The sequence below is a fragment of the Scleropages formosus genome, chromosome 18 (assembly GCF_900964775.1).
Source record: "Scleropages formosus chromosome 18, fSclFor1.1, whole genome shotgun sequence".
Taxonomy (NCBI): Eukaryota; Metazoa; Chordata; class Actinopteri; order Osteoglossiformes; family Osteoglossidae; genus Scleropages; species Scleropages formosus.
The window spans coordinates 301,828-320,850 of record NC_041823.1 but is presented as its reverse complement, the minus strand read 5'-3'; the positions used below and the strand labels follow the sequence as shown (position 1 = coordinate 320,850).

The window sequence follows — 19,023 nt, the reverse complement described above, 5'->3', positions numbered from 1 at the left end:
TGCCAGAACACACCCTTCGTCTGCACACACAAGCAACGCACGCTCGCACCGTGGCGTCCGGACGCGAGTCCGACGCGGACCCGCATCGCTGTAACGTCCGAACGCGGACGTGAGGTAAAATGACCCCACGGGCAGAGTGAATGTATACTGTAGGTGCGCAGTGCGAACCGGAAAGGTCAGTAGAGGTGAAACGGTGAACGCGGGACAAAGAGACACTCGGTGTATTCGCACAAAGGCAAAAAATGAATCTGTGAGCGGGACAGAATACGGGACTGGAACGCTGGACCTGGACAGGAGCGCAAAGGCAGGAGTAGGCGGGGCAGGGACTTGGGACTGGGACTGGAACTGGAACATAAACACCCGTGGAGCAAGACTTGAGAAACAGGTAACTAAGGTTGGTTAGGAAAAGGCAGCGAAAGCGAAACGCTGATTAAGAATCGGAATTCGGTCTCAGTGCTTTTGGTCCTTTTAAACTTGATCCGGCCCAGTGACACCGAGTGGCGCCTCCTCTGCTCCCTAGTAGTGTTGTTCCTCTGGTCATGACACACGCTGTAGTATAACATACCGGTAACGTTTTACATATAATATTCGTAAGTGTAACACATACTGTAGAGGTGGTCCTCAGCTCACAACGATCCTGTTTTGTCCACTGCGTTGACCTGAAGGATGTACAGTGCAGTATAAACAGTGAACTTGCTTGAGTGCTACGTTCCACAGTTGTTTTAATATCTTTTCATTAATTTCACACATTATTCGTGTTAAAATAATACTTATATAGAATAATATAAACAGCGTTATATTTTGAAGCTGCACTGTTACTTTTTCTTGTTGTTTCTAAATCCGTTGTCTTCTTTTTCAGCACCATTGAAACACTGACTTTTCACTGTCTAACCAATTTAAGTAAAAAGTAACTTAAAGGGCGGCGGCACGGTGGTGCAACGAATAGCACTACTGCCTCACAGCACCTGGGCTGTTCAGATGTAGGTTCCAAGTCTGTGTAGATTTGCATGTTTGCCACGTCTCTGTGTGGGTTTCCTCCAGGTGCTCTGGTTTCCTCCCACACTCCAAAGACATGCAGCTCATGTGAACTGGTGACACTACATTGGTCTTGGTGTGTGTGTGTGTGTGCGTGTGTGTGTGGGGGGCTACCCTGAGATGAACTGGTGTCTCCTCTAATGTGTACCCCCCAGTCTTGTGTCCATTGATTCTGGGATAGGCTCCAGACCACCAAGACCCTGCCCAGGACAAAGCGGTTATTGAAACTGGATGTATGGTAACTTGAAGGGAATCACACCAGGAAAGTTCTGTAACCGAAAAGCGATGTTGCTGGAGGTCCAAACACGGACCGAGGCCCCACCAGTGACCATGTGGCAGAGTGGCCGATCGATGTTACTACGCCATGCAGCAGATGGAGCGATTGTGTCCAGATGTTACGACAGCATCTGGGGACTCGATAAAAACGTTAATTCAATTCAATTCAATTCAACGGAGCGCTCTTCTCACGCAGTGACACGGAGCGCTTTAACAGAGGCATAAGGTAAAAGAAACCCAGACACATCAGATAAAGAAACAAAGAAGACAGTTGACTACCGGCAATATAACACAATATAACGCTTTTATAGAGATACAAGTAAGTGTACTGGCCATGGAAGAAAGGGAACAGAATCTCCCAGCTTAAAATCGAGGGAGAAAAAACCTCTGGGGGTCCAAGTGCCAGTGGCTGCACCCCTCCTCCTGGGCATTCTATATCAAATAAGACCTCTAAGCCATTTTACACGTAATAATGGTATTGCTCCTCTATGGTAGCTTGACTTCTGGTAATGGGAAGACCGTCAAAGTTCGGGTGTTTGTGAGTCACGAATGTCATAACATGTCGAGCACTACCCGTATGTGCACAAATTAAAATTTCCCCAAAGTCTGGTTTTTTCCCGGGAGTTTCCTTCGACTCGGACTCCAGCTCCTCCTGCCGCTGTGAGAATGTGCAGATGTGCAACAGACTGGATTCTTGACGACCGCTAATGTGATCACTGCCATGTTTACAGCCTCTGCCGTTTTGCAGCCGTTTCACTCTTCACTGGTGTAGTTTCTTGGCAGAAATTGGAAAAACCAATCAAAACCAATTGGGTTTCCTCGCAGAACTTGACCCTACTTCCTTTCCATCCAGTGGCTCAGTTTGGATGCTACGGTCAACAGGAGGTCCTTCTGTGGTCCAGTACCACATTGGTCCCGTGGCTGTCTGTTCTTGATTCCGGAGGATGCCGGTCTCTCCAGAGCTCATTCATTGCACTCATAGACCTTCTCAGCTGAAGATTGAGAAAAGAAGCTGTGACCCTGCAAGCCCCTTCTCCTCTCCTCTCCTCTCCTCTCCTCTCCTCTCCTCTCTACATGCCGACACACTTCCTCCCTGAAGGCCTGGCTGGATTACTGGACAGGGGAAGTGATGGGGGGTCTGGCCTCACCATTTGTTTGCTTGTGTTGATCTCTCGAGAGGAGCGGACCGGGATTCAGACGGAGTGGGGAGCCGACAGAAAACGTCATCCTGGCCCCCAGCAGCTTGCTTGTCCTCTTGGGTCTCTGGGTTCGAGGTCACCCCATGCCACCCTTCCTGTTTATCCCTGTGGGGTGTTACCTTCCGTTGTCTCTCCAAACACGAGTCCCATTTCAGTTCCAGACCCAGGCTGCGAAAAGGCTGCAGCCAAAAACAGCGGCTCTCGATTCCTCAGAAATTCAGGGAAGATTTCATGCCCACAGAGTAATAAACATCTTCGCTAAAGTCACTCTTGCATCTTCCGCACTACCATGTGGACCGGGCCATATTCACTCATTCAGCCGAGACGCAGAACTTCAAGCAGCTCTTGGCACACAGGGTCATACGTGGAACGTGGATCCGCGGACAAACGGAATGAACTGACTCGCCGGGCCGTTCGGCACACGTACAGAACGCGCTCCGCTGTTCTCTGGATCGGGCTCGTGATCTCACCGAGGCTCTTCAGGAGACGTCACGGCCGAGACTGTGTTTTCTCAGCCTTCGTAGTAAGTCTCCGCTTGGCATTTAGCCACTAAGCAGAGATGGATCATCTGTTTAGTCCAGGGAACAATGGCAGGAGCGTCGCTGTTTGCAGAGTCCTGTTGGAGAGCTCCTACAGGAAGTTCAGTGCTCAGGCGGGAACTTTTAGAGCTTTCCTGACAAGGGTGCAGAACAAAAACAAAGACCGTGCCCACATCCAGATGCATTCGTCCCTGTGCCATCACATGCCGTTGCCATGGTTTTCACCCCTGCCGTTCTCGTCTCCATACGCACCAGCGGACACTCCCCTCCAGTCTCAAGCCTCTCTGCTCCGCCCCTGATTCCCGCCTCCTCCAAGTCACCCCCCACTGTTTGAGGGTAACTCCATACATGGACAAGAAGAGGCCCAGGAGCAGTACACCCACAGCTTGTTTGCATTTGGTCCAGAAACTGGAGGCTGGAGAGGAGTGCGCTTGTCCTTGCTGTGACCCTGATGGTGCTGGGTAACAGAGAACAGCTGGATCCAGTGACGGCCCGAAGACGTGAGGCGCCGGAATGTTAGGAATGGAACGTCATGCAGCAGAGCTGAGCGCAGCCCTCTCCTTAGTCCCCACTCCCACGTGGAAAGAGCGCCTCGCTGGGCCGTGGACCCCATCCTTTGAGAGCCTTGTTCGGGTCTCTGTGTGCTCAAGGGAATGAGGAATGTCCTGCGTCACCAGTGTGAAAGTGCACGGGCTGAACCGCAGGATTGTGCTCTGGAGGTAAGGGGTTCCACTGCGGTCCGCTGATATCGGTTCAGTCTGTTTCCCCCTCGGGAATGCCCCCCGCCACACACACGCACGCACACACAGCATTTCGCTCAACCCCCTCAACGTAAGTGATGATTCCAAAGAGTGTTTTGCGCTCCACCCCCCATGATCTGCTTCCAGCGACCATGGGATCATGAGCTGCCATCCATCACCCCTGCACTGTTCGTACGCGTCTGTCCTCGGTGAGCTTATTGTACTTCACGTGTGGCTCACGCTTATGACGGAAGCCACGGTCGCTGAGTGACGCTGATGCGCTCGGTGTGGCTGCGCAGGAAGTGGGCCCCGTAGGAGTGCTTTGTTCGCCGTTATAACAGCAAGCTGTCTCCTGGGATACCAGTCTGTTCAGATGTGTTCTCTGTTGCTGTGTTTAAGGGTTATGCGGCCTGAGCCGAAAGCTCACGTTTGAGGAACCGTAGGTCTATCAGGCATACACCGAGGTCTATCGGGGCACCTCGAGTTGGGTCCGGAAGGTCTACGGCGTAGTCAGTACAGATACGTCGTCATGTATCCGAGTTTGTTGAACGAACAGGCCTGCGATGTTGTCTGTCAAGTCCGAGAGGCCCACAGAGTGTTGAGTTTGTCCTCAGTGGGACAGGGCTTGTTGTCGTTGTGTTCAGTACAGAAGCATTCAAAGCTTTCGCTTCTGCCAGCTCGTGCAGGGAACTTTGGCCCTTGGTGAGTCTGCCTGCCTTGATCAGTTCAGACTGCGTACCGAGATGTCAGCAGATGAGAGAAGGAGCCGAAGGCGTTTGCAACGGCGCCGGCTTTGGAAGGACCACCGGACCTGCGGTTTTGTGGATTGTGGCCGCGGAGGTCCCTTGGCCTTGTCTTGGAGATGCTTAGCGTTACTGCCTGTGGGGTTCTCCCAGTCTGAGTCTGGAGACGTTTGCTGAAACGTGTTGCCATGGAGCCCTCGCCCCCACACAGGGGTTGTGTTCCGAACAAACGGTGAACCCTGAAGGACCTGAAGATAAACTGAACACACTTCACATGTCAATCCAAATGGCACAGAAGACCCTGTGGAATGGCTCTCCTGATACCTCTACAGTTACATCTCCAGGAGAAAATCAGTCAATTTTACCTTTGTATCTGTAGTCTTCACTAAACTTTAAATAAACAGCAACTCCCCCGCCGCCCCCGGGGTTGTGTTTTCCAGAAAAAGCATTCCAGCACGAGGGCAGTGAGTCACGAGCGAGAGCCAGTGAATCGCGCTGTGTGTCGGCACGTGTGTGTAGTGCCGGGGGGGGGGGGGAGGGGCGGCTCCATCGCGGCACTCCGACTATTGCTTGGCTGCGTCCCAGTAGCACGATGAGGACCAGCTGTGTGCAGCTGTGTACACTTGTATTGATTTGTTCAATCGGAATTTGTGCGTTTTGCAAGTAAGGTCCGACTTCACGGTTTAAGTGTCTTTGCAGACTGCCGCATGATGGGTTGTGGCAAGCATCTCATGTGTTGCGCATCTTTTCTTAAACGTTTACGTAGCAGTGTGTTATTGACAGTTTTTCGAATCTGTTTTTCACGAAGGGGGGCTGTCAGATCAGCCGATTTGGATTTCGGTCCATTTATGAGGGCTGTTTACGGTTGTAGAAAAAGTGATGTTTGGAATGTTTTCGGAACGTTTATGGGATATTTTTGCAGTGTTTCATGGCGAACGACCGCTGGCCTGCCAAGCTGACCGCTCGGCTGTGTGCTGCTCCATCGGGGACTAATAGTCAAGAGTTTCTTCCTCTTACTGCGTGTCCCGGGGCGATGACTACGGAGACACACGCTTGTGCGTGCACGGATGTTATGACACAGGTCGGAACGGCAGAGTGCTGCGTGTTGTGCTGAAGCAGCCCCCCGGTAGCCCCGAAGTTTGGCTCCTTCCCGCTTTGCTCTTTGCTTTGCCTGTTGCTTAGCGCTGGTTACGACTCCCAGTGGAAAGTGCAGAGACTTCAGTGAGGGGAACAGTCCAATTTCCTCCCGTTTCTCTTGACTGCCCCCCACCCTCCCACTGAAGACAAAACAGAACTAAGCAAACGATCCGGTGAGGTAAAAGCGTAAGATCACCCCAGTTACCCAGCCGGGTGTAAGAGCGATGCTAAATGCTGATGCTCACTTTTCCGCTGCTCAGACCACAAGGGGCTTCTTGAGTTTTCACTGACATACCTGCCCTCCCCTTGGGGGCCTTATTGATTCCATATGGCGGCGGCCCGCCTGTGGGTTTCAGTGGAAATTCAAACTGACGGAATGGGAGGAGCGCTGTAGCGCCACCCCCGTCCAGCCTCTGCAGTGTGACTCATGGTGAGGGTGCCTGTATTTTGAGTCCGGTCTGTCCAAGGAGCCTGGACCCGAGCTGGACCGTGCAGTCTCAAAATCGGGGTTGCGTTGTGCGACCCGTGAGCCCTTACCTCTACTGGGCAGTGACACAAGACAGGCGGGGTGGTGTCTGCTGCTCAGGGCAAAGGTGAGGTAGTGAAAGGAAAGGTAACGGTTGTTCCTCTTGCTGCCAGAAACGTGTTCATTTATGAATGGATCGCCAGTCGTGCGGCGCCGTTTGCTCGGCCCGCTGCCTCTGTTGGCGTCTCTATTTGTGTCCGGCACACTTGTTGTGGCCCCTTTCTTTAGAAGCAGGCCCTTAGCACCAGTATGGGCAAAGCGTGGACACCTATTACATCGGTTTGTGCTGGTCGGTCCATTGTAGTTCAGCTGAGTTCACCACGTGACCAGTGTTCACTGGGTGCTAGAGCTGGGTGGATGAAGACACATTTTTTTCCTTCATTAACTCCAGTTAAAAAATAGAAAGACTACACAAATACACCATTTAACATTTGCAAATAAAACAACCACAGTACTAACACAACTCAATATACTCAAAAAAAACCCAAAATCATACGAACAAAATTCAATACAAAGCAAACATTAAACACCAGTTAAAACATCAGGTACTAATCATGACAACTTTGCTTCAATCCATCAAAATCATCGTCTGACTACTAAAAATTCCACAACTGATATCTTCAAAAGCACAATTGCATAGTATCAGTACTCCAAGATGTCATCGGACTCCAAAAAAGTACTCATGACTTTCAGTATCTGCCATAAATATCATATGTTAAAGTCACACTATAAATAAAGAAAAACAAAATTAAATTAAATACAACAATGAAATATTAACAATAAACAACAACACACTAAAAAAGTATTAAACATCAGCAACACTAAAACTTCAATAAAACCCAAATAAAATCACATATTAAACAATCATTCCAAGCAATAGTCCCCTTCCTCCCCCACTCCCAGGTGGGACCCCTCACTGGAGCGTGAAAAACTGAACCGAGGAGGGAACCCCACCCAGGACAAGTCAATAACCAGAACACCTGAATGATCTGGTCCCAATGGGATGGGGGGGTAATCTTCTCGGCCCGTTTGTGGGGTGCCCATCAAAACAGGTACCCCCAGCGTAGAACCGATGACATGCCCAGCCTCCCTCCTTCGTCTCTTCTTCCTCCTGGCCACCCACGAAAAGTTCAAGGTCGTGTCCTCCTGACCAGGACGGCGAAAATCTTCTTTGGCCAGAGGCACTGCAGTAGTGCCCACTGATTGGGACCCGCCAACACTGGCAGCTACAAAACCAACCCTTACCTCAGTCTCCGCCACCGCTCCCGTCTGACCCCGAGCGCCCATCGACGATGGTACTGCCTTCAGGCCATCCTGCGCCGATGCCGCACTGCCCGGCACCTCACCAGCGCAGGGCGGCCTACGCTGGGGTCAGCTGCAGAAGAGATGTCCCTCTCCTCTGCATTGGGAACAGCGGCGGGGACCTGCGCAGTCCCTGGCCAGGTGGCCGGTCGCCAAACACCACCGGTACCTCATGTCTCTGCAGTCCTTCTCTGTGTGCCTCCGGACCCAACACAAGTGACAGGAGGGGGGCTGCCCTTGATAAACTGACAGGTAGCTCGTGCTGCTGTAAATATTAAAATACGCAAGAGGGTAGACAAAACCCTCCATCCCCACAGGGTCAGGGCAAAGACTTACCTACAATTGTCTTTGCCCATTCCAAAAGCCCAGCTCATCCCGCCCTTTCTTGTGTCCTCCGATGACGTTGACAAACTCCTTCAGAACAGTTTCCACAGCTGCTGCTGACATGAAGGGGTTGACGATGTGAACCGTCATGATGCTCCTGTCGTTCCTCCAAAGTGGTTCCAAGGAGTAGAGGCGCAAGGTGGCATGGTGAGCGTTCTCCCTACACGTCTTCAAAATCTTCCAGTATTCCCCTCGGTCAGTAGCGTGAGGTCGAAGAACGATGATGGTTCATTGCGTTGGATGCAGACCACATCTTCAATGGTGAGGGCCAGGAGTCCTAAGACAACCTCCCGAACAAAAGCAACTTGCTCAGGAAATTTGGTGTCGTCCTCCCGGTTCCTCCAGTGGAAGTGAAAAGTGTTCTTCACAGTGGTCTGCATCCTCTGAACTGCCGTCCTCGCCGTGTAAGTCATCCTTTCTTCAGGTCCTCGGAGCTGTCGACGTCGGCGGGCGAGCTGGACTGACTAATAAAACAACTAGAAATAAAAACTCTGTGTTACCCTGCGGTGACGGCGGTCAAGCCACCTGAAGCCCTGCACATTAGGCTCCATGGGCTATCCTAAAATAAAATAAAACCCTCCGAGGGAGCTGAGCTTCACCACAGGAAAGCTGCAGTCATGCCACACACAGTCCTGTATTGGGCTCAACTCTGTCCCCGTAAAATCACAGTTCTACACTTTGATCTTAGCCAAAAGGCTGAGAAACAATGGACAGGATGGATGAGGACACTAGTCAGAAAGAGCAGGGAGTTGGAGTCAGAATGGTCAGGATGGTCATGTTTACCCATGATGCCGAGTCCTGCACTGGACACACAAAAAGAGGTCTTTCTGTTCGACGTCCATTGCTGCCCAGTCCATCGAGACCCTGGGGGTGCTTTCTACTGGACACAGCACTGTGCTGTTTCCACAATCCGTGCCAGAGGAAACATGGGTGTGGCTTTAATGGCCCCAGGGATAAGGGAGCAGCCCAGGATGCATGACAGGTGACCGCCGACAGTGAAGGGTTCCTCCTCCTGACATAAAGGCCTCCTTCACGCAGGGTGTCTCCATGGACCCCAGAGAAGCCCTTCCTGTAGAAGGCCACCCTTTGACAGCACCATAGGAGTGTCTTCAAGTGTGAGTGAGAAATGACTGAACCGGACTGACAGAGTGTGGGAAACATAGCGAGTCGGTTTGGAAAACCTCGACCTCTTACACAATAAACAATGGGATGTGCTTCTGCACCCTAAGAGTGGTTTTTCCCTGCAAAAGCTGCGCTCTAGAGTCCAGTGCCAAAGGCAGTACAGAGCGAGTCAAAATAAAGTTTCATCCCTTGTATTCCGGCACAGTCTGCACCACACCATTTACCATTTGTGCTAAGCAGAAATACGACGGCGTGCTAGTGTGACCAAAAAAACTAAGTTAAAAAGCCATATATGAAGAAGGACTTTCTGTTTGGTCTGACAAAGTGCGGCATTTATTTGGGCATATCCTGGCAATGGGACCCAATTACTGACTGGTGACATCTGATCTGGTTCAGTAGTATCACTCTCATGTTTGATTTAGTCCGCTCCACCATCATGCACTCATTTGTGTCTCCACAGAAAGAGGTGAAGGACGTCTTCTCGCCCATCGTGTTCGAGGCAGCCTACGGCTTGGGCCGACATGTAGTCGAGGAGCCGCAGGACCGGGAGCTGCCCCAGCTGTCGCCCGTGCTGCGCTGGAGGAAGGGCGACCGCATGGCTCAAAGGAACAAGGTGAGGTGCCATCGGGTCTTTCCCGTTTGCAGACTCATTTGTTCAGGTGTCTTTGTGGACAGGCATGGCACACATTTTTTCTCCACGGTTCAGCAGCAGCTCCTTCACTCGGTCACACTCTGAGTTCCTCGGCCGTCTTTGTGATGTTACTGAGGCCTGTTTTCACTCTGCAGGGGGTAAGCCAGAGGGCAGGGGTGAGCTGCTCGCATTATTGGGGACGTCTGGTGGGCTGCTTAGCAGAGCCTCTGGACGCCCTAAAGCCCCAGGGCGGGAATTTCTCGAGGGCCTCATGGTGGGAACATGTGTTTGGCACGGAGCTCTGACACTGCAGTGGATGACGAGGAGCCCTGAGACGCTGAACCCTCCCTGGTTGCTGCTTTGTGAAGTTCTGCTCTCCGAGACGTGTCGGAGGTGAAGGGTCGGTCATGCTGGGTTCTGGGAGTTACAGGGGGTGGGAGGGGTGTATGCAGAGAGCATATGTGTGCTTTCTGTGGAAGTGCGAAATCAAAAACCCTCTTCAGGTGTCTTATAAATGGGCCCAGTGAATGAAACTCGCAGCGAATTCTCAGGTCTCAGGGCAGTGCACGCGTGGCTCGGGTTCTCTGCAAAGAGGAGCAGTGGATGAGCACAACGCCGTTTAGTTTTCTCCGGCACGCAAAGCCTCCCTCTTCGGCACACCTTCGTACATTTCTGTTCTGCAGCGCGGACGGACCCACACTCCCCATGCCTCGCCGTACATCACTCCTCCATGGAACTCCTCCTGGGTGGGGAGTCGCGCCAGCTGCTTCCTGCCTTTCTGCTCAAGTAAGCAAAAAAGCTCTTTTTGAAGCAATAAAGCTATAAATCTATAAGGCTATAAAGTGTGTCCTGTCAAGGTGCAGGTGGATTGGGGGTCCGGTGGGGTGAGTGGGGACAACAACCCTCTGTGTCCGGCGCCGCTTTGCTGGGGGCTGCGGTTCCCGGTCTTTTCCGAGCACTTCGTGTGCAGTCTGAGCACAGGGCAGCAAGCAAGAGGAACCCCCGATCCACGTGGCTGGGCACAACGGAGCCCCCCCGGATGGGTCAGGGAAGTAGCCGAAACCCCAGGAGAGAGATGCAGGAATGCGGAAAACCACCTTATCCCAGAGCAGGAAGGAGGACGGATCCCGTTCCCTCTCGGTTAATAGCCCTGTTTGCTTTTCATCTTTGGAGTCCTGCGTGCTCTCCCTCGACCCCGAAGCCCCCGCTCTCCTTTCCCACTCGGGTTACTCCCGAGGGTGGGGCTGTGGGGTCCAAGCCCCTCGACAACTGCACGCTCCTTTGCAGAAAATGCCGGTTAGCACCACAGTGGCTGCACACAACCAAGACAGGAACATTTGGAATGAAATGGACTCTGGGAGACGCTGCTGGATCTCAGCAAAGGACCCCGCGTGTAGCGGGATCGAGGAGCATCTACTGGAGTCACCAAGGCAGTGTGGCGCTTTTCATCCTGTTGCTGAAATCATCCTCTTCAAGACCAGCAGTCAGAGCTCTAACTTTGACCCACAGTGTGTGAGAACCTCCTAAATGCACGGGGGACAAATCAGTAATCAGTAGCCCCGAATGATCAGGTACCCCTAAGGAGGGGGATAATCTTCTCGGTCCTTTTGTCGGGGGCTGTCGTCAAAACCGACTTCCCCAGTGCAGCATAGGTGACTGGCACAGCGTCCCTTCTTCTCTCTTCTGGTCACTCTTGAAAAATCCTCTCCGTTGTCCACGTAACCAGGAGTTCTTGAGCCCTCAGCCAGGGACCTGTCCTTTACCTCAGCTCCCCCACTGGTCCCCTCTGTTCCCCTCTGTTCCACAGTACTACTTGACAGTTTTAAGGGCCTTCCTCCATCCCATATCAACTCCACACTCAAGGACGATGGCCCATTCCCGTGAATGCAGACATTGTTCTCCGCTGAAGGTCCCAGGAGTCCAAGGACAATGTCCCCCAAGTCCTCCAGCAAAAGCGGATGCGTTTTCCAAAGTCAGCATCCCTAAAGCCACCGTCCTCGTTGTGGCTGCAATCCTGTCATCTTCCCAAGGTGCTGTCAACGTCTTCTTGATGAACCCTTCACCGAGCTCTCTTCACACTGGACATGAAATCTTCGTGTCACCCTGCAGGGACAGGGCACAAGCCACCTGAATCCGTGCCCCTTGGGCTCAGCAGGCTGCCCAAAATAAGGTAAAATCCTGCCAGGGAGCAGAGCTTCCCCCAGGAGAGCTGTGTTCATGCCACACAAAATCCCCTATTAGGTTCCACTCTTCCGCCCTAAAGTCATGGTACTGCACTTTGATCTTAGCTAAAAGGCCAAGAAGCGACACCTGAGCAGTTTAATGGTTTCAAAAGTAAAAAGAGTGTAAACAGTTTATTCTGGACTGGCACTAATTTACAGTGATTTTACCGAGCATGTCGAGTGTGTGTATAAACACACAGGCTGTCTGTTGGTGGGCGCCTCCTTCAGCACTCAGCTCTCAGTGTATCCCGCAGAGTCCATGTGCAAGTGTGTGTTCTGCCCATCCGCCAACCCCCCTGCACCCCCAGTGAGGGCTGTCCAGAACAAGGGCCTGGAGAACAGCAGAGCTGCGATGTCTTGAACCTCCAGGGCTTATCACGCTGTGCAGTCTGTCACGCTAGGGGGTAGGACCTCCACCGAAGTCCTCCGTGCAGCGGGTGTTAAAGAGAGCTAGCACACGCACATACATGCACACACACGCACACACCTCCTAACCATATACGGAGCACACACTGCTGACTGTCTGTCCAAGTCATCCATAAGCAGAGGTTAATGTCAGTCAGAGTACTGTACTTAGTGAGGGTCTCAGGTTCGAGAGAGAAGTTGGTCTTTGTGCTGAAGGCAAGAAATGACCCATCAGTGCTGAAATGAGCGCCACTAAGACACACTTATTCATTTAGCTGACGCTTTTCTCCCAAGCGGCATACAGTGATTTAGCCATTTATACTGCTGGGTATTTCACTGGAGCCGTTTAGGATAAGTACCTTGATCCAGCCACTACGCTACCAGGTGCCCAAATGGAGCTGCTGTTTATGAACTAATCAGCGGTGCGAAGAGTGTCAGCGTTCGTACCGTTTCCACAGTAGGGGGTGCTGCGCAAGTGGTCCACCCTCGCCTTGCCACTTCTTGCCAGGTTGTTTCTTACCCACAAGTGTCTGTGTATGACCGTGTCGACCTGCTGCAGATCCACTGTACACACTGATCGGCTCTAATATTTTCACGTTCGTTCCATCGATTTGTTCACGAGTGCCTTTCTGTGCTCGGTAATCATTTGATAGCATCCTGCAAAGTAGCCCCGTGAGATCCGTGCCATTGGCAGCGGCCTTATTTTTCATTGCTCTCATTGACCCCCAATGCCCCCCACACCTCCCTCCACCTAGCCTGCCTGAACTGGTTTCGTGGGACACTTCTACAGTGGCTTTTTCATGTTCCACACGATACTTGTGGCTGAAGTAGCTGAGAAGCACTTTGTTTGTCTTCACAGACCTGGTTTGAGAAGAACTGCTTGTCCGATGACTGTGCTGCAGATCTTCGTCTTCAAGGTCAACTGCTGCTGCCTGGGTAAGACCTTGACCGCCCCTCTCGAGTGCCCTTGACTGGCTTTCCTTCGATTCACATGGGTGATCCTCGCGGCTCATGGAGCGGCGCACGATGGATCAGTTGAGCAGCGTCAGCCCAGACCTGCAGGGTGTATCTCCAGCTCCAGCAGAGCTGTGCGCGGTGCTGCGTGCTCCGGAGGTACACGCTACGTGTCTCCCCAGCGGACGGCTCTCGGTGTAACCGAGAGAAAGGGTGCGTAGCCGTCGTCGGACAGCTGCCGTGCGGGTCAACACCAGTGCCGTGAGGAGACAGCACAGGTCCCTGCGAAGGACGAAGTTCTGCGCAGTCGTTCTGTTCCACTCCGTGGTTGTTTGCGGTTCCCTTGAGTCTCGTTTCTCCCCAGACCCCCATTCACTTTGAACTCTTCGAACCAGCTTTGTTGCTTGTGACCAGTGAGCAGAAGGCTGGGAGAGCAGCAGGAGCACAAGCAAACAGCCATTCTTCACTAATGGAGATCACTGCAGCTCCCCTCTGTGTCCCTCCATTTTCACACGTGACACGGTATCGCAGTGTGTTTCCGTGTGTGTGTGTGTGTGTGTGTGTGTGTGTGTGTGTGCGCGAGGGGCCATTTCAGGCACTAGCATTAAACCCAGGGGTACGTGGTCCCCAAGCGGAGTTCCCAGAATGCAATTAGTTTTATCATCGCTCTTATCAAGTCAAAGCACGCAGTTCACTGTTCTTCCTGAATTCCGCTCTCCGATGACTGGGATCGGTGTTTCTCGTCGAATTCAATTCAATTCCTCAGCAGCAACACGGAGCCTGACAAAACTTCCCGGCCCCCACAGGGTTCAGGCTTAGGAAATTACCGTGGGTGGAATGTGTGACACGGGTTGCTGAGATACGCACCTCTCCTGCACTGGAAAGGCTGACAGGCCACCATGTGCAGCAGTTGTGCTGTAGTACAGTACACGGCAGTAGCTTTTCTGATGTGCGTTCCTCTCCTCTCATCGTCTGTGTCCTGTCGGGGCTCATTACACAGATGCTTCTTTCTACTCTGTGATCTGCTGAACCATGGCAAACGCAGCTGTAGCTCGGTCAACCACGAGAAGCTCGGTAAGTTTCTCGTTTAAGCTGGAGAAGATCATGGAGTTTCTGTGCAACTGTGAGGAACTTTAAGTCTGTAGATCACAACCCAGGTGAAGTCATGGAGGCTGAGTGTAAAGTCATGGACCCACTTCGCCCACCATCTCGTGTAATTTCGTGTAAGGTGTACGTGTTCATGCTGTATAACTTTGAGATGATGCCTGTTAAACAACAGATAAACCTTCACAGAGCTACTCCTGTAATGTACGTAAATGTTCATATGCATCTCAAAAAAAAATTAAATTATTCTAGGAAGGTGATCAGGAATCATTGCTCTTCTGATAAAGTTTTATGCAGCTACTCGTGTGATGAACGATGGTTCATTTGGTGGAAAGAAACTAACTGCACTTAAGAATCACACGTCTGCATCCAAGTGTCTCTTTCTCCTAATGTAATGAACACATCGTATCTTCTATGAGATGTTCGTCGCTTTGGAGAAAAGTGTCCGATAAATGGACACATGTACTTGTGTTACTCAACCACATTAAACCCATGGAGTTTGTAACTAACTCAATCTTGTTTGTAACTTGACCATGTGAAAACTGTGGTTCAACATTTACATTCATTCCTTCAGCAGACACTTTTCTCTAAAATCTGCATCACGTTTCACAGCTGCAGTGTGGGTTTGATTTGCTGACTCCTTTCCTGAGTCCATCATCTGCCGAGGCCTTGAGCCACTGGAGTCCGTCCACATCGATGGAGACAGCAGTGCTGAGCGAGGGTCAGAGAGATGTTTCCCAGCATCTCAGCGGACTGGAAGCAGATGCATCTGCTTGTAGAAATTAGAGTGACGGGGTTGTGAGTCCTTCAGGTCCTTTCAGCCGCCAACTGTGAAGGTGCCTCTGGCTTTTTTCTGTCCTTTCGCAATGGTGACCATTTCAGGTGACCTGACACAGCGCTTTATTGATTCCCACGAGAAGCATCAGGGGTCAAGGTTAGATTCTCTGAGGACTCCATGTTTGCTGTAGAGCGCCAGTTCCTCCAGAAAGATTCAGGATATGATATCCATTTCATTTACAAAAGCTCAGTTTCTGTTTGGTTCTCATTGTTTTTGCTCCAAAATGTACTTTTTTACAACACCGAGATGTGCAAGTGTTCAAGTGCTGATGTGGACTGGCTTCCAGCTATGAAGGTGTCCTCAGCTTCTGTCCACATCTCTGATGGTGTCCCTCACAGGGTCCCCAGACGGCCCTACCTGGCCTTGGGCGGAGTCAGGAACATTTCTCTCAACCTGTCTATCTCCAATGCCGGCGATGATGCATATGACACCAACATCTTCTTCAACTTCTCCAGAGAGCTTTACTTCATCAAGATGTGGCAGAAGGTAGGAGGTCACCATGGTATTTGGTTTCAATACTGACAGTGTGGTCTCTTCCAAGCCATATAAAGTTCAGCTTTCTATGCAACTCAACCCAGAACTTTATTTAAACTCTTCATAGAGATTTCCGTTTTGGCAACACCGCCAGACAAATATTTTGACAAGGCTTTTGCCAAAATATTGTTTCAGGCTGCCAGTGTAACAACAGTGTTGCGATGTTCTGCCAGGAGTCATACTGACAGTGTGTTGACAACAGGGTGGCGTAGGCAGCTGGAGACACACCTCCATGCAAGACAGGAAATGGCCGATATTATTGCGAGCCTCACACCTCCCAGGGTTTCCTCATCTGCCCACAGACTCGCTGATGCCAGCAGCCTGTCGCTGCTGTAACCCAGACCCTCCGGGACTGAAGTCAACACAATCTCAGCAGTGGCGTGTAAACATCACCCAGACCGTTTCTCTTGACTGTGATAATGAAACCCACATATCTGTGGTGCTACCTGCAGCCAAGGAGGATAATTGATTGTCCTATTCATTGACCCAAGACTCTGAGTACTCTGGTTTAAGCTTAGGGTGGCTGGAGATGGGGCTAGGGTTAGGATTTGGGGAAGGTTGGGAATACTGGTGCACTGTTAGCACAGAGGTTCTCAGTGTGCTGTGACACAGAGAGGAAGGATGTGGACAGGAAAGGTCCAGTTGGGTCCGGTTCTGCAATAAAAAGCTGCTGCTGTAGCACCTCTGTTGTGTGGGAGCATCGTGGACAGAGTGGTCACCTTGCATTCTCAAGCTCCTGGGTTCACATCCCTCTCTTGATGTAGGAACTTACCCTGAACTGCTCCAGTAAGAGCTTCCCTGGCTACGCACGGAAAAATCGCCGTAAATAGACTCACGAAGCTCACGCTGTAAGTCATCCTGGACAAGACCATCAGTTGGATGGATTATAGCGTCAGCGTGTGAGGCTTTGTGGTCTGTCACACTGTCGTTTAGGAAGAGTCGGATCTCGCCGAAGGACGGTCAACCCGCACCAGGAATGTGAATAGGTGACCATCCGTTAGGGGCCTTCCTAACCCTAACCCCTGTAAGATGCTCACAAGCAGTATTTACACCTGATGGTGAGCAGAAGGGCGAGAGCGCCGTGCATCCCGGGCAACACAGTTCCTAATCAGGAGCACGTAGACCACTTAGAAGAGCTGCTCCTCATGGACTGTCTCCAGGTCCACAGCTGGTGACCATGAGCCATGTGGTAGCAAGGGATCAAGCAGGTCCCCACGCTTTCTCTGTGCCCACAGGCAGACAGACTTGAGGGCTCAGCAGAGGGTCCACTGGAGCTCTGCACAGGCGCAACATTTGACTGAGGAGCTCCTGCTTCTTCAACGCTCCTCAGTCTCTGCTACCCTCAGGAAACGTGTTTACCACAGAAACGGCCCCTGCTGGCTGGCGACACTCTCTCCCGCACAGTAAAGCATTGTTGTTTAACAAGGACTCTGGGTTCCACCCCCACATTCCTGGGCTTCATTAGTAGCTGAAAAATACCTTCCAGTGTGCGGCTCCATTAAGTGCAGCGTAGAGCCCCGAGACGTGAACGTTTCCTGCTCTACCGATAGCGTTCAAAGTTCTTCTGCTAAATAAACAAAGAGAAGAGTGAGATGTGAGATGTGTGTGGAAACAAGTCGCTCCTCTCAGTGAGACTTGCTTCATGAAAGACCTCAAAGAACAGAAGGTCTTCATCGAGAGCCCAGAACATCTTCACAGCAGTCTCAAGCCAACTGGAAATGTATTAATTTCCTGCAAACACATCTGTCCAAGTGGCAGGAGCTGCAGCTCTACGGTCCTCCAAACCACTGTCCCTACACGATGAAAGCCACATGGAAGGAGCTTCATCTCCAGTATCCCGTGTTAGTCTTTCTCCATGGTGTGTTCCATCTCATCTTCACCTTAACATCTTCCGTCATCTCTGGTGGCCGGCAGCATGTTCTAGAGTTGCCACTGTGGGCGGCGCCAACGACCCTCAAGTGCTGCTTTTAGCTGCCCTTCCATGACCGAGGTCTTTCAAAAGGTCTCATTTGATTCCATGTCCATGTCCATGTCCTCAGTCAGGACAAGGGAGAATTTCTCTCAGAGGTGGGAGCCCAACTGGTCTCACACTGAGCTACCTACCAGCTCTTCACAGTGTTTCGTCTCCACTGTTGTTTGTCATGTTCGTGGACAGGATGCGGAGGGTGTCCAGCTGGGGGACTGAGGGTGCGGACGATGTTCACTCAAACTCTGAGGTCACGGTCCTCTCCTGGAAAAAGAGTCGGTCCATCTCTCCAGGTGATGGGGGAACTGCTGCCCCCCATGGAGGGGTTTGAGAACCTCACTGACTAACTGACTGACTGACATGCACTCGAGGACAAAGCCAGCTCTACTCCTCCATGAGGTAGCCAAGTACAATGGTACCTGGCAGCCTTCCTGCTGCTCTCTCTCTCGTGGGGAAGTGGGCACGGCGGCATCTCTGTTCTGCTGCTACTCGGAAGAGAGGAATTTCCTTCTGGAGGCTCCTCTTCCTGTGTCCAGCGGCCTGTTTGTCTTGGCAGGGAGAAGTTCTTTGCGTCACGAAACGCTTTACCGTTATGGACAGTCGCCGCTTTTTTTAGCTGTACTTTTTCCCTGGAAGAGAAGCGCTTTCCACCAAAAGTGGGAGCACAGTTTTGTGTTTTCATACGTTTCCCCGCGTTGCTCACAAAGTTCGTTTTACCCTCCTTTTTACCGGCAGGAAGCAGGGTGCCGTGAATCTCTGCCCCCGTTGTCGAAGGACATGTGTATGGCACTGTGGTGGTTAGAGCAGCTGCCTTGGGAAGGTGGAAGGCTGCAGGTTCAGATCGCAGCTGTAGCAGCCTGTACTTACCCTAAAAGCGCCAGTAAAAATGAGGCAGTTGTATAAATGGGTAAATAACTGTAAGTGGCTTTGGAGACATGTTTGAGCGACAGTAAATGTACCTGTCTGTTGCGTTGTATATGAATAGTAGTGTTTTGCTTTGGGGAAGCCCTGCCCTTGCAGGCTCTGCACATTGGAGAGCTGGATTGGCTCAGGGTTCCTATGTTTTTGCCTGGGGTGGGCGTGGCCTCGTACCCGAACACAGGAACCCTGCACGAGTGAGCAGAGCGGCCTTCGTTATGTGACGTTAATGACGGTTTTCTACACGTTACTGCTTTGTATGACGAAAAGGGCGTCCAGTGTGACACAAAATTCACAATTAACCGAGGAAATGATGACTCATCGCCTTTTCTAACGCCCTCGTTGAGCGCGGTACAAACAGCCCCCCGGCCGGCACCGTCAGCATTACTCTACCGCTATCGCCTTCCTGACAAGGTGAGGTTCAAGTGACTCCTCTCACCAGTGCATT

The 19,023-nt window shown here is 51.5% G+C and overlaps 1 protein-coding gene across 2 annotated transcripts in view; it reads left to right on the top strand.

Annotated features, from left to right (window-relative positions):
- Positions 1 to 19,023, top strand: part of itga9 (integrin, alpha 9) — a 43,658-nt gene that overhangs the window by 13,360 nt on the left and 11,275 nt on the right. For both annotated transcript variants that reach the window (XM_018734604.2, XM_018734605.2), the window contains 3 exons: positions 9,464 to 9,616; positions 13,121 to 13,197; positions 15,496 to 15,643. In XM_018734604.2, the coding sequence (XP_018590120.1) occupies positions 9,464 to 9,616; positions 13,121 to 13,197; positions 15,496 to 15,643 (378 nt within the window). The remainder of the gene's footprint in view (positions 1 to 9,463; positions 9,617 to 13,120; positions 13,198 to 15,495; positions 15,644 to 19,023) is intronic.